Below are 16,762 nucleotides of genomic sequence, written 5' to 3'. Positions count from 1 at the left end.
CGGTTAAACGGAAGCGTCTGATTGTCAATAAAACCTTGATATTGACTATGTTATTGCCTTCTAATCCTTTCCCTTTTGGTGCCTTATGTTTCTCCTTGAGAGGATTTAGAAAAACAAAACAGTGTTCTTGTGCGTAATAAAATTTGGGCCTTATCTTTAGTGTCCACTTCTTTCATAGTCTGCATGGGCCGCTTACTGATGGGCCTATGTTTATTGGGCCGCGTTGTTTACTGATGGGCCTATCTCTAGTGGGCTGATGTACCATATGTCTGGGCCTATTTTAAAATAACTAATAAACATTAAATGGGCCTCATTGTTGTAATTGGGCCGTTAGTTTGTTTACCAATTACAGCCCATTTACCCAGCTTAAACCTGCTCAGAAATGGAATTTATTAAGACGCATAAATTCAATAAAACTGCATTTTTATTTAATCATAAAAATTTACATAAATATTGGCCCATCGCCAATTTTTTACATAATATGAAAGCTCGTCAAGTACAATGGTCAGTGCGAGACAATAGTTTACAGGGCTAATAATCCCAAAGCTGGATAATTTGGTCCTCATCCTGCGTGCAATAAGCTGGGTAAATACAGTCTCCGACAGGCTTCTGCGACCAGGGGCTGTCAGCCACGTATACATTGTCGCTGTAAACGTCCGGATTCAACAATAGCCACGTGGATATTTGGCACGTGGAGCGCAAGGTGACGAAGGCAAGACTAACTCGCAGCAATTCCGAATCACATTTTCGATCCACGAAGACATTATCAGCACCGATGGGCCAATACGGTTCATCGGCCCAAAGAATAATGGCGGCACGAATGTCAGCAAGTTCAATTCGAGATGGGCCTGAATCATTCAGTCGGCGCGACATAATTTTGCCGACCCACGGCCCATCAGTATTCAACACTGGCCCAAATAATCAGCCTAGCGGCCCAGCTGACATAGGCCCATCTGTAAGCGAGGCCGGATCCAATAACTCAGAATCATCAAGACTCACTACAGACGAGGTGTCCAAATTAATAGGCGAAGCTGTAAAAGCCGCAGTAGAAGGATCCACATCAGCCCAGAAAACAAATGTACAACGAAGGCCATTGTAAAATAATTTGTAACCAATATTTGTAATAAGAAGAAATTATTTTACTAGTAACAATATTTTAATCTACAGTTCAGATGCGCCCTTACAATCGAGTTTGTGCGACATTCCCACACAAAATAACAAATAATTGCGTTTTTTACAATATTATTGTAGGCGCCATTAAATTGACCTAAACTATCGCGGAATTCGGATACAACATTTTTTCCGATGTTGATAAATGTTTTAACGCCTTGACGGCTAACAACTGGAGTTTCATCATTTGATTGCGGCGGCATCAGAACGGGGACACGCCGCAATACAACAAAACGGTCTATTTCCGTGCCCCTGACCATACAACCAGTTCGTGGGTCACCATTGGACCACAGGAAAACATCTTCAAACTTTGGCGTATACGCAGGATTAGGAAACCGGTCCAACACAACGACAAATTCACATTGGCCATTGTCGAGTATAGCAGATGGATCAATGCCCGCAGTTTGTTCCGCAGCCTGAGTAGGGGCGTCACGCATATCGCTTTCGAGGCCAGGCGTATCAGCAGCAACTTGGGAAAGACCACCAGTATATTAGTGGGACGCTCCTGGGCACCTATATAACTCACTCCCTAACTCTCTTCCACCAGTAAAGTTTTCAGAGAGTGACTTGCGTCATCCGAGAGAGTAAGTGACGTCATTTGAGAGTGAGTTATGGCATCAATGCGACGTCGTTTTAGAGAACGCGTTTTAAATTAATTATTCTCCCAACTCCATGAAATAGGATATATAAGAACATACATTAGCCATTGATGCCCCATACGAGAATTGTGTGCCTGACAATTCTAACAGATCGCTGCGCTATCATAATGTCTGAAGAAATCCAACAAGCCGATCTTACAGATAATCTCCAAGAAAATGAAGAGGGCGATTTGGAAACCCAAATCATAGATGCCACATCAAACGTACCGGTATCCAATATACCAATTTACAATCCAAAGATAGGCGATACAATGTGGCAAAAACTAACGTTTAAGTCTATGATGATTGACAAATGCAAGCTAAGCTACAGGCCACAGTGTCCGTTTAATTCAACCGGCCGCGTCGAAGTCGAAATACGAGACACACGGCTACGAGCGGATGATCAATTACAGGCCCGATTCACGTTTCCAGTTACATGCCCAGTAGACATTACATATTTTGGAAACGCCTATGCTGCTGCAGATAAGAAAGGATGTCCATGGACAGGGTCATACAAATTGCTTCAAACAAACATCAACGATGATGTGAAATATTGCAAAATGAAAGCCACATTGGCTTTCCAAACATCATCGTTCCCAGAGGAAATTACGTATCGGCCGCCATTAATAACTGTTTTGTCCAAGGTATTCAACAATAGCCACGTGGATATTTGGCACGTGGAGCGCAAGGTGACGAAGGCAAGACTAACTCGCAGCAATTCCGAATCACATTTTCGATCCACGAAGACATTATCAGCACCGATAGGCCAATACGGTTCATCGGCCCAAAGAATAATGGTGGCACGAATGTCAGCAAGTTCAATTCGAGATGGGCCTGAATCATTCAGTCGGCGCGACATAATTTTGCCGACCCACGGCCCATCAGTATTCAACACTGGCCCAAATAATCAGCCTAGCGGCCCAGCTGACATAGGCCCATCTGTAAGCGAGGCCGGATCCAATAACTCAGAATCATCAAGACTCACTACAGACGAGGTGTCCAAATTAATAGGCGAAGCTGTAAAAGCCGCAGTAGAAGGATCCACATCAGCCCAGAAAACAAATGTACAACGAAGGCCATTGTAAAATAATTTGTAACCAATATTTGTAATAAGAAGAAATTATTTTACTAGTAACAATATTTTAATCTACAGTTCAGATGCGCCCTTACAATCGAGTTTGTGCGACATTCCCATACAAAATAACAAATAATTGCGTTTTTTACAATATTATTGTAGGCGCCATTAAATTGACCTAAACTATCGCGGAATTCGGATACAACATTTTTTCCGATGTTGATAAATGTTTTAACGCCTTGACGGCTAACAACTGGAGTTTCATCATTTGATTGCGGCGGCATCAGAACGGGGACACGCCGCAATACAACAAAACGGTCTATTTCCGTGCCCCTGACCATACAACCAGTTCGTGGGTCACCATTGGACCACAGGAAAACATCTTCAAACTTTGGCGTATACGCAGGATTAGGAAACCGGTCCAACACAACGACAAATTCAACACTAGCCGACAACACGCCTCAAAATGCGGAAGGGAGCACCAATCTGGGGACGACACGTGGCGCGGGGGGAGCGTCCCAGGTAATATTAGTGGGACGCTCCTGGGCACCTATATAACTCACTCTCTAACTCTCTTCCACTAGTAAAGTTTTCAGAGAGTGACTTGCGTCATCTGAGAGAGTAAGTGACGTCATCGAGAGTGAGTTATGGCATCAATGCGACGTCGTTTTAGAATCCAAAACAAGAACATTTTCCTCACGTATGCCCAGTGTTCTATTCCTAAAGAGAGATTGTTAGAGAAAATTAGAGCACTGTTCACCACCAGGGGTCCAAATTATGTGAGGGTTGCACATGAATTACATGAGGATGGGCAACCACATCTCCATGCTCTTGTCCAGTTCCCATACCATTTTCAGACGCAGGATCAACGGTTCTTCGACGTTACACACGATCGAAATAGTCGCCATTTCCATCCAAATGTACAGGGAACATACAACCATCAGAATGTGCTGGAATACATCTCCAAACACGGGGATTACACGGAATGGGGCGAATTCCGTGAGAGGAGCCGCTGCGCTAACCAGAATAACAAAGACAATATATACCGGGATGCACTTGCAGCCGGCACTAAGGACGAAGCACTAGCAGTGGTGCGAAATGGCGACCCAAAATGTTTCTGGTTAAATTATGACAAATTGTCATCAAATTATGACCGGATTTCATTTAATCCACCATTGCCGTATGTTCATCCATTTACAGACACAGTATGGGTCGTTCCAGCAGCAATACAACAATGGGCTGCAGACAATATAACAGACGAAGCCCAAAGACCGCATAGGCCCAAAAGCATTATAATTGAAGGCCCATCTAGAATTGGGAAAACATGTTGGGCCCGGTCTTTGGGACCACATAATTATTATTCAGGCCACATCGACCTGAGGGACCACAAGAACGACGCTTTCTACAACATAATTGATGATGTGGCCCCACAATATTTGAAACATTGGCGCGAGTTTATTGGAGCGCAACGGGACTTTTTTTCAAATTGTAAATATGCCCGCCCAAAGAAAATAACGGGCGGGATTCCAAGTATTATATTATGCAACCCCGGAGAAGACTCCAGCTACAAAGAGTATTTGGAAAAACATGAACACGCCGGGCTCAAAGCGTGGACGATCCGAAACGCAGAATTCTACACACTCAACGAGCCCCTGTTCGCCAGAGCCAATCAAGAAGAGCCATCGTAATGCAAAGAAGAAGGCCCAACGCAGGAAGATATTCCACTTCCAATGCGGGTGTTCGTTATTCCACGTCAACGGATGTATCGAACCACATACATTGGAGAGAGAGGACGCTGTCAGGGGTCTTTTACGACACTTTGATGAACCCGATGTGGTTCAAAGCAATAGACCTCTCCAGACCGGGCAACGAGGGGGTGTACAAGATACGATGCCTATTCAACTACAACCTCCGGAAAGCATTGGGAATCCGGACGTTTACAGCGACAATGTATACGTGGCTGACAGCCCCTGGTCGCAGAAGCCTGTCGGAGACTGTATTTACCCAGCTTATTGCACGCAGGATGAGAACCAAATTATCCAGCTTTGGGATTATTAGCCCTGTAAACTATTGTCTCGCACTGACCATTGTACTTGACGAGCTTTCATATTATGTAAAAAATTGGCGATGGGACAATATTTATGTAAATTTTTATGATTAAATAAAAATGCAGTTTTATTGAATTTATGCGTCTTAATAAATTCCATTTCTGAGCAGGTTTAAGCTGGGTAAATGGGCTGTAATTGGTAAACAAACTAACGGCCCAATTACAACAATGAGGCCCATTTAATGTTTATTAGTTATTTTAAAATAGGCCCAGACATATGGTACATCAGCCCACTAGAGATAGGCCCATCAGTAAACAACGCGGCCCAATAAACATAGGCCCATCAGTAAGCGGCCCATGCAGACTATGAAAGAAGTGGACACTAAAGATAAGGCCCAAATTTTATTACGCACAAAACAGTTACAGAATAATAATTTACAATTATTTTTTATTATCTACACATCCAGAACCAGAACGCACGGGCTGATTTTGTGAAGGCGCGGTGATGTAGCAGACATCAGCGACGGAATATATCTCTGACGTCGCTTGGGTTTCTAGTTCGGAAACCGCTTTCACACCGGCGAATAGAGCATCTTCTTGCCGCTGTAAGGCGTTGATGAGCCGGATTAAAAATCTAAAAAGGCAAGCGCAGGCGGGAAATTATATAAGCCAAAATAATTGGGGGAGTTTGAATTATTTTGCAAATGGATCTCGGAGATCTAGGCCAATTTCGGCGTTTGATTTTAAAATACGAGCCGGATCTATTGTTGCTGCACTGGTCCTTGCTGGTCGTCGGCGAAAACAACGCCGAAAGTTTAATCCGGCTCATCAATGCCTTACAGCGGCAAGAAGATGCTCTATTCGCCGGTATGAAAGCGGTTTCCGAACTAGAAACCCAAGCGACGTCAGAGATATATTCCGTCGCTGATGTCTGCTACATCATCGCGCCTTCACAAAATCAGCCCGTGCGTTCTGGTTCTGGATGTGTAGATAATAAAAAATAATTGTAAATTATTATTCTGTAACTGTTTTGTGCGTAATAAAATTTGGGCCTTATCTTTAGTGTCCACTTCTTTCATAGTCTGCATGGGCCGCTTACTGATGGGCCTATGTTTATTGGGCCGCGTTGTTTACTGATGGCCCTATCTCTAGTGGGCTGATGTACCATATGTCTGGGCCTATTTTAAAATAACTAATAAACATTAAATGGGTCGCCATTTCGTACCACTGCTAGTGCTTCGTCCTTAGTGCCGGCTGCAAGTGCATCCCGGTATATATTGTCTTTGTTATTCTGGTTAGCGCAGCGGCTCCTCTCACGGAATTCGCCCCATTCCGTGTAATCCCCGTGTTTGGAGATGTATTCCAGTACATTCTGATGGTTGTATGTTCCCTGTACATTTGGATGGAAATGGCGACTATTTCGATCGTGTGTGCTGGAATACATCTCCAAACACGGGGATTACACGGAATGGGGCGATATGCGTGACGCCCCTACTCAGGCTGCGGAACAAACTGCGGGCATTGATCCATCTGCTATACAACTGGAGTTTCATCATTTGATTGCGGCGGCATCAGAACGGGGACACGCCGTAATACAACAAAACGGTCTATTGCTTAAAGGCAAGCGCTAGCTGATTGTGAAAACAGTTAACCGCCGTATGGCCCACACGTTGATTTTTCTGCATCATGGGTGATCTGTTATTATTCTGTGCCATACGTTATACAGGAACCTGATTTAAACATGGTTAACTGTTCATGTTGACCCATGTCACGGTCAACATATTACGCCTATAAAATATAATCGATGTGATACATTTAATGGTGGGTTCCTGATCATCGATTATGGCGACTACTTTCCGATTTTCGCAACGGCGTCCATATACCGCTAGAACTAAATTAAATTTTAGTCGCCGTTGGACAACCTCCAGCAGATCTAGTGTTTCCAGTCGAAGTTATTTTAAACTACGGAAACAAAGTTATTACAAAAAAAAACGATTCACGTCTAAATCGTTGTGTGATTCCATCTGGAGGATTGACGATTTTCTCCCGTATGATGAGCCTCATTTTTTCCGTTTTGATTTGCCGGAGGTTGGTACTGAAAGGGATGAACGGCTATCCCGAAAATTGAAGTTGTTAGGACTCTACATCCAAGGTGTAGTTTTACGTCAAACTGGTGGTCTTTCCCAAGTTGCTGCTGATACGCCTGGCCTCGAAAGCGATATGCGTGACGCCCCTACTCAGGCTGCGGAACAAACTGCGGGCATTGATCCATCTGCTATACAACTGGAGTTTCATCATTTGATTGTGGCGGCATCAGAACGGGGACACGCCGCAATACAACAAAACGGTCTATTTCCGTGCCCCTGACCATACAACCAGTTCGTGGGTCACCATTGGACCACAGGAAAACATCTTCAAACTTTGGCGTATACGCAGGATTAGGAAACCGGTCCAACACAACGACAAATTCACATTGGCCATTGTCGAGTATAGCAGATGGATCAATGCCCGCAGTTTGTTCCGCAGCCTGAGTAGGGGCGTCACGCATATCGCTTTCGAGGCCAGGCGTATCAGCAGCAACTTGGGAAAGACCACCAGTATATTAGTGGGACGCTCCTGGGCACCTATATAACTCACTCCCTAACTCTTTTCCACCAGTAAAGTTTTCAGAGAGTGACTTGCGTCATCCGAGAGAGTAAGTGACGTCATTTGAGAGTGAGTTATGGCATCAATGCGACGTCGTTTTAGAGAACGCGTTTTAAATTAATTATTCTCCCAACTCCATGAAATAGGATATATAAGAACATACATTAGCCATTGATGCCCCATACGAGAATTGTGTGCCTGACAATTCTAACAGATCGCTGCGCTATCATAATGTCTGAAGAAATCCAACAAGCCGATCTTACAGATAATCTCCAAGAAAATGAAGAGGGCGATTTGGAAACCCAAATCATAGATGCCACATCAAACGTACCGGTATCCAATATACCAATTTACAATCCAAAGATAGGCGATACAATGTGGCAAAAACTAACGTTTAAGTCTATGATGATTGACAAATGCAAGCTAAGCTACAGGCCACAGTGTCCGTTTAATTCAACCGGCCGCGTCGAAGTCGAAATACGAGACACACGGCTACGAGCGGATGATCAATTACAGGCCCGATTCACGTTTCCAGTTACATGCCCAGTAGACATTACATATTTTGGAAACGCCTATGCTGCTGCAGATAAGAAAGGATGTCCATGGACAGGGTCATACAAATTGCTTCAAACAAACATCAACGATGATGTGAAATATTGCAAAATGAAAGCCACATTGGCTTTCCAAACATCATCGTTCCCAGAGGAAATTACGTATCGGCCGCCATTAATAACTGTTTTGTCCAAGGTATTCAACAATAGCCACGTGGATATTTGGCACGTGGAGCGCAAGGTGACGAAGGCAAGACTAACTCGCAGCAATTCCGAATCACATTTTCGATCCACGAAGACATTATCAGCACCGATGGGCCAATACGGTTCATCGGCCCAAAGAATAATGGCGGCACGAATGTCAGCAAGTTCAATTCGAGATGGGCCTGAATCATTCAGTCGGCGCGACATAATTTTGCCGACCCACGGCCCATCAGTATTCAACACTGGCCCAAATAATCAGCCTAGCGGCCCAGCTGACATAGGCCCATCTGTAAGCGAGGCCGGATCCAATAACTCAGAATCATCAAGACTCACTACAGACGAGGTGTCCAAATTAATAGGCGAAGCTGTAAAAGCCGCAGTAGAAGGATCCACATCAGCCCAGAAAACAAATGTACAACGAAGGCCATTGTAAAATAATTTGTAACCAATATTTGTAATAAGAAGAAATTATTTTACTAGTAACAATATTTTAATCTACAGTTCAGATGCGCCCTTACAATCGAGTTTGTGCGACATTCCCACACAAAATAACAAATAATTGCGTTTTTTACAATATTATTGTAGGCACCATTAAATTGACCTAAACTATCGCGGAATTCGGATACAACATTTTTTCCGATGTTGATAAATGTTTTAACGCCTTGACGGCTAACAACTGGAGTTTCATCATTTGATTGCGGCGGCATCAGAACGGGGACACGCCGCAATACAACAAAACGGTCTATTTCCGTGCCCCTGACCATACAACCAGTTCGTGGGTCACCATTGGACCACAGGAAAACATCTTCAAACTTTGGCGTATACGCAGGATTAGGAAACCGGTCCAACACAACGACAAATTCACATTGGCCATTGTCGAGTATAGCAGATGGATCAATGCCCGCAGTTTGTTCCGCAGCCTGAGTAGGGGCGTCACGCATATCGCTTTCGAGGCCAGGCGTATCAGCAGCAACTTGGGAAAGACCACCAGTTTGACGTAAAACTACACCCTGGATGTAGAGTCCTAACAACTTCAATTTTCGGGATAGCCGTTCATCCCTTTCAGTACCAACCTCCGGCAAATCAAAATGGAAAAAATGAGGCTCATCATACGAGAGAAAATCGTCAATCCTCCAGATGGAATCACACAACGATTTAGACGTGAATCGTTTTTTTTTGTAATAACTTTGTTTCCGTAGTTTAAAATAACTTCGACCGAAAACACCAGATCTGCTGGAGGTTGTCCAACGGCGACTAAAATTTAATTTTGTTCTAGAGAACGCGTTTTAAATTAATTATTCTCCCAACTCCATGAAATAGGATATATAAGAACATACATTAGCCATTGAATAACGCTTTCTACAACATAATTGATGATGTGGCCCCACAATATTTGAAACATTGGCGCGAGTTTATTGGAGCGCAACGGGACTTTTTTTCAAATTGTAAATATGCCCGCCCAAAGAAAATAACGGGCGGGATTCCAAGTATTATATTATGCAACCCCGGAGAAGACTCCAGCTACAAAGAGTATTTGGAAAAACATGAACACGCCGGGCTCAAAGCGTGGACGATCCGAAACGCAGAATTCTACACACTCAACGAGCCCCTGTTCGCCAGAGCCAATCAAGAAGAGCCATCGTAATGTAAAGAAGAAGGCCCAAATGGATCTCGGAGATCTAGGCCAATTTCGGCGTTTGATTTTAAAATACGAGCCGGATCTATTGTTGCTGCACTGGTCCTTGCTGGTCATCGGCGAAAACAACGCCGAAAGTTTAATCCGGCTCATCAACGCCTTACAGCGGCAAGAAGATGCTCTATTCGCCGGTATGAAAGCGGTTTCCGAACTAGAAACCCGAGCGACGTCAGAGATATATTCTGTCGCTGATGTCTGCTACATCACCGCGCCTTCACAAAATCAGCCCGTGCGTTCTGGTTCTGGATGTGTAGATAATAAAAAATAATTGTAAATTATTATTCTGTAACTGTTTTGTGCGTAATAAAATTTGGGCCTTATCTTTAGTGTCCACTTCTTTCATAGTCTGCATGGGCCGCTTACTGATGGGCCTATGTTTATTGGGCCGCGTTGTTTACTGATGGGCCTATCTCTAGTGGGCTGATGAACCATATGTCTGGGCCTATTTTAAAATAACTAATAAACATTAAATGAGCCTCATTGTTGTAATTGGGCCGTTAGTTTGTTTACCAATTACAGCCCATTTACCCAGCTTAAACCTGCTCAGAAATGGAATTTATTAAGACGCATAAATTCAATAAAACTGCATTTTTATTTAATCATAAAAATTTACATAAATATTGTCCCATCGCCAATTTTTTACATAATATGAAAGCTCGTCAAGTACAATGGTCAGTGCGAGACAATAGTTTACAGGGCTAATAATCCCAAAGCTGGATAATTTGGTCCTCATCCTGCGTGCAATAAGCTGGGTAAATACAGTCTCCGACAGGCTTCTGCGACCAGGGGCTGTCAGCCACGTATACATTGTCGCTGTAAACGTCCGGATTCCCAATGCTTTCCGGAGGTTGTAGTTGAATAGGCATCGTATCTTGTAGACCCCCTCGTTGCCCGGTCTGGAGAGGTCTATTGCTTTGAACCACATCGGGTTCATCAAAGTGTCGTAAAAGACCCCTGACAGCGTCCTCTCTCTCCAATGTATGTGGTTCGATACATCCGTCCGGATTCCCAATGCTTCGAGATGGGCCTGAATCATTCAGTCGGCGCGACATAATTTTGCCGACCCACGGCCCATCAGTATTCAACACTGGCCCAAATAATCAGCCTAGCGGCCCAGCTGACATAGGCCCATCTGTAAGCGAGGCCGGATCCAATAACTCAGAATAATGGCGGCACGAACGGTTAATACTTGTAAACATAAATTTCAGAACATAAACCTTACACTTTGGATCATTTACCATGTGTATTATCAAGAAATCAAGACAAAATGACATACCTGAATCCATCGATGAACGGTTAAACGGAAGCGTCTGATTGTCAATAAAACCTTGATATTGACTATGTTATTGCCTTCTAATCCTTTCCCTTTTGGTGCCTTACGTTTCTCCTTGAGAGGATTTAGAAAAACAAAACAGTGTTCTTATTTTTTCTTTTTCACCTTAGGAAGGAATAGGGACCATAACCTTTTAAAGGTTGTAATTGGTTTTCATAACTGAAAGGTAATGAAAACCAATAAATTAACCATTATTGGTTTAAAACTGAAAGGTAATGAAAACCAATAAATTAACCATTATTGGTTTTAAAAACTGAAAGGTAATGAAAACCAATAAATTAACCATTATTGGTTTTAAAACTAAAAGGTAATGAAAACCAACTTTAACCAATATGTTTTAATTTCTATTTCTGCCCCTCATAGAAATAGAAATTATACAACTAGTATCTACACATTAGGTCCATAACACATATACCCTTAAGCCTATTAACAAAATTGAATCACTTAAATTGTAGGCTTCTTATAAATGATAACACCACATTTAATTATGTGGTCCCATTGAGACATTATCTAACAGTTTGTTACCAACATCAACAACTGTGTAAATGGTACTAGCCTCGCCATATTCAATTGCTTCTATGTCCGATTCAATCGATCGAAAGTAATCACTTTGAAATTCCTCAAAAAAAAAATTTGTGTACACATTACCCATTTGATTTAACATTCTTATTGTTGCTTTCACCTTTGGCAACCTTTGGCACAAAGCATATCCTGCTTCTAACTCCTTGTATCGCTTCTCGTAAAGTACCCTTTCGAAATGCATGAAGAATTCATTTAAGTTAAAATCAAAACGAATGTAATCCTTCAAAAAAAGCATTAAAAGATTCACTAAGTTGTGTGGTACTCATTCCCGCAGCCTATGTTGATCTAACATATGGCCAGCCCTATTTTTTTTTCACCGCAAAAGTCAATTTCAACCAATGGTTTTCATGCGCATCATATTTATCAAGCATTTCCGCCCACTCTAACTTCCATTGATTTGCATCTTCAATGTCAAAGAAGAATTTATTTAGTACACCTTTTACCTCCTTATCTTGGAACAAACAATTAACATGTTTTAATGCATCTTGTGTCAAATGCCAAGTACATAATCGGTGACTTGTGTTGGGCATAACGATGGGTATGGCTTTAGCCATTGCAGCATCTTGATTAGTGAACAAAGTTTTCGGTGCCTTTCTTGACATAGCCTCTAGAAAATTTTGAAACAACCATACAAACGATTCAGCGATCTCATCATACAACAAGGCTGCACCAAATATAACTATTTCCCTATCATGGTTGAATCCCATAAAAGATGCACAGGGTCTATGTTCTTTGTTTAACTTGTAAGTCGTATCAAATGTGACAACATCACCAAATTGGGCATAATCCATGATCATTTGTGCATCAGCCAAAACATATTCGTTATTTGCTGCTCATTATCTAACTGAAAAGCATAAAAGAATGAAGGATTCTGCAAAGATTTTTTTTTTAAAGTATTGCAACACATTGCCTACTTCCCCATATGCTAAACTTTGTTGTCTTTTGGTTCTCAAATAATTTTTTTGATTTAATTTTGTAAACCCAAGACATTGCCTCCCACCAGCTTCCCTACCCATGAGTTCAAAAGACTGGCCTAAACGAAGATCAGATTGTGCTGCCAAATCTAACTCAATTGCTTGGGTAGTCGATATCTTTCTTTGTAACGGCAACATGTGGGCACACTCGGGTGATACAAGATCATTGTTGTGTTTTTCTTTGAAATTGGTCACAACAAATTTCCCACTACCCTCATCTAATTTAACATAAAGTCGAGCCTCACAACTAGTCTTAGTTTCAACTATAGGGTTTTTTGCCAATGGGTCTCGTTTGTCAACCTTTCGAAATCCCTCGTTGTTGCAAACCAAAAGTCTACAAATAAGTTGGTTAGTGAACTTGTTCTTCCTGCAATAATCCCTTCTTATGCTAAACCCCACTCTTCCTCCATATGTATTATAAAAATCATACACTCATTGTTCAGAATCAAATGTCATTCCCTATTTTGGCTTCCAAGCACAATCATTCTCAGGTTCCATATCTATATCAAAATGCAACTGAAAACCTATATAAATAAAATCTTAGCTACATAAATAAAATCTTTATTTCAAAGACAAAAAAAAAAAAAAAACACAATTTCTGCAACTCACTGTCACACTTAGATAAAGAAACAAGAAATGAAAACTAAGGAGTGAGACCCAATTAAGATCAAATAATAAATCAATTAAACTATATAATCCCAAACTCCAACTACTTGGTTCTCTTTAAAGTGTCTCAGAAAAGGTATACAAGCCAAGTACCTTTGGTAACACTGATTCATGGGCAACAAGAGTCATTTAGTTTTGGGTTGGGTAACTACACAGGGTTTGGCAAGCCTATTGTAGCTTAACGGATACGAAATAACATAAAAATACAAATTGTGACTTTAAAAGCCTGATCATCAATTATAACAAGTGAATTTTTTTATTTGTCTATATGTTCACATGAAGCAATGGTGCATCTAACTGCCCTAAACAACACTGTCAATTTACATTGTTAATTGACTGTGTCTGTATTGTATTTTGGGAAATTGAATGTATTTCATTGACACAGTATTTTTAACACTAAAATACCATTGAAATACACAGTGTTGAATGTATACCATTGAATGTATTTCATTGGATGTATTTTTAACACTGAATGTATTTCAGTGGTACACATTCAACACTGTCAATGAAATACACAGTATTTTTAACATTGAAATACCATTGACAGCGTAAATTGAATGTATTTCATTGTTATTACAGACACAGTGCATCTAACTGCCCATACGTTGTTTGTTATTACAGACTGTTTGAATTAATAGTCATGACTCATGGCAAAGTCATCAATTATAACAAATTGTAAACAAACAATGTCTTTACAAAGCTTAAAGATAAAAAATAAAAAAAAAAATTCAAGACAAAAAAATATTCCAAACAGATAAACTTACAGTCACATGAAGACTTCCAGAGAGATAAACTTACAGTCACAAAAAAATTCCAAACAAACACACAAAATGCAGTTCAATTATAGAGACAGAGACAATGAAGACTAACCTTTGGTTTGCAAAATGAGGGCAGACTGAATGAGGGCAAAGCAATGGATTCGATTTGGGGAGTAGGTCGCTATAGCGAGGGTCTGCCGGAGAGGTGGAGGAGAAGAGCGTGACGACTTTGGTTTGCCAAGTAGACAGAATCTGTAACGGCGTCGAGAGTGTTTCACTGTCATCGGATCTGCAACGGCGTCGAGACTAGGTCGCCGGTGAGGGTGGGTTTGACGGAGAAGAAGGAATGAGTGTGTGTTTTTGTGAGTGTGATTCCAAACCAAAATCTGTGTGTATAGGCTGTGTTTTGTTTTGGGCGAGAAAATGAAATTTCAATTTCTTTTTTTTTTTATGGCTGTTGGATGTGCAATGGCTGATCTCAGCCGTTGCAAGGAGGAGATCAAAGAGGATATGTAAGGAGGGGATCCAGACTGGTTTGGGTCTAATGAAACGAGGGAGGGAGAAAAGAAAGATGTGAGAGGTACCCTACTACCAACATGTGGAAAGTGAATCCTACCTTCAAAATATAATTACTTTGCCACGTATACATAGGTTGGGGGTTGGAGTGGATAGTATATACAATTTGGTGTTGTTTGATAACACTTACGTTTTCAGTTTTCTGTTTATATTTACAAAAATTTTAAAAACTCAAATAAAAACTTGTTTGGTAAATTTTTGATTTATAAATCAGTGGTCTCAGTTTATAAATTTGGCCAAAAAATGTAAACTCAAAAAATGTGTTTCCGTTTTGAGTTTTGAGTTTTTTTTTTTTTTTATCACCCAACACTAGCCATCACCCGCTACCATTTTCCACCACCATCTTCCGCCACCACCACCCACCACCTGCCCCCCACCACCCACCTGCCACCACCACCCACCACCCACCACCCGCCGCCGCCACCACCACCCACCACCCGTCGCCGCCACCACCACCACCACCACCCACTCGCTACCACCCGCCACCTGCCACCGTCACCCACCCACCTGCCACCACCCACCACCACCCGCTACCCACCACCTACCGTCACCACTTTCCACCACTGTCTTCCAGCGCCACTTGCTACCACTTGTCATTTCTCACTCTTTTTTATATTTTTAAATTTTTTTAAACATTTTGTTAATTACCAAACGTGTTTGTAGTTTATGTTTTTCTAAAAATAAACCAAAAAAAAAAAAAACCAGTTTATAAAATTTTTGTAAATATAAACTGAAAACGTAAACGTTACCAAACAAACCCTTTGTGTTTTTGATTTTTTTTTATAGACAAAAAAAATCTTAGAGCTATGATCTTTATAACAAAATAAATATTGAGTTTTTAATTTGGATAAATTATCAATAGATTATAATAGTTGGATTTAATTTTCATCAAGTCTTGTTGAAAATAATTCCTAACAAATCATCGCTAAAAATAAATTTTTTTACATATGTCGCTAAAAATTGACAATTAATGACTTTTTTTGTTACGATTTTTATAAATTGTCGCTAAAACTTATAATTAATAACTTTTTTTTAAAAAAAAATGAATTTTTCAAACTGTCGCTGAAAGTTCAAAATTAGTGATATTTTTTGTGATGATTTTTTTTAAAATGTTTTAAAACTTATAATTAGTGACATTTTTTGTGATAAAATTTTCAAACTGTCGCTGAAAAATAATAATTAGTGACGTTTTTAATAGCGTTTGATGAAAAATACCATTAATTATTATATGACTTATTAGACAATAAGTCCACCTATTAAAATTTATACGTAAGTGTCCTTCTTAATTTTGTAATTCAAACTGTAAGGTAGCGTTTGATAACGTTAATGTTTTTTTGTTAATATTTACAAAAAAAAATTTGTAAACTAATTTTATTTATTTTTAGAAAAATAAAAATTACAAACGTGTTTGATTTGATCAAAATATTTGAACATTTTAAAAAACAAAAACTAAACGATGAGATCATAAAAACAATAAAATTATAATAATTAACCACAATATCCATATTGGTACAATAGATCAATTTAAAGTTAGATATACATAATTGGGTTCTGTTGAGAACTTTAATTAAAAGAAATGCCAACACTGACAACAAAGTGAACAACAATTTTTTAAATAAGTTAAAAAAAAAAAAAAATATACCATCAATATTTTACATTAAAAATATGTAAATCCAGGACACAATCCTTTTCAAGTTAGATGAGATACTGATGAGATCCCCATCTAATTAGATTAAACACCCAAACATAAGGATAATGAGATGCAACACTCATTAAAAAAGGGGAAATTTCACTGCAGTGGAAGCATTGAAAAATAATTACAAATAAATGATAAATTTTATAAATA

General features: G+C 40.3%; 1 protein-coding gene across 1 annotated transcript; it reads left to right on the top strand.

Moving 5' to 3' along the window:
* The first annotated feature begins 3,530 nt into the window (after positions 1-3,530).
* On the top strand, positions 3,531-4,571 carry LOC145799617 (uncharacterized). Its single transcript, XM_082889219.1, has one exon. It carries the CDS (start codon positions 3,531-3,533, stop codon positions 4,569-4,571), a length of 1,041 nt encoding a protein of 346 aa, XP_082745345.1.
* Positions 4,572-16,762: the final 12,191 nt, after the last annotated feature.

This window comes from Camellia sinensis, chromosome 9 (assembly GCF_055761805.1).
Source record: "Camellia sinensis isolate YWXY chromosome 9, ASM5576180v1, whole genome shotgun sequence".
Lineage (NCBI taxonomy): Eukaryota > Viridiplantae > Streptophyta > Magnoliopsida > Ericales > Theaceae > Camellia > Camellia sinensis.
This window is presented reverse-complemented; position numbering and strand designations above follow the sequence as displayed.

What these genes read in the sequence shown, in the direction of transcription:
- LOC145799617 (XM_082889219.1), top strand. Translation starts at nt 3,531, where the DNA reads ATGGCATCAATGCGACGTCGTTTTAGAATCCAAAACAAGAACATTTTC.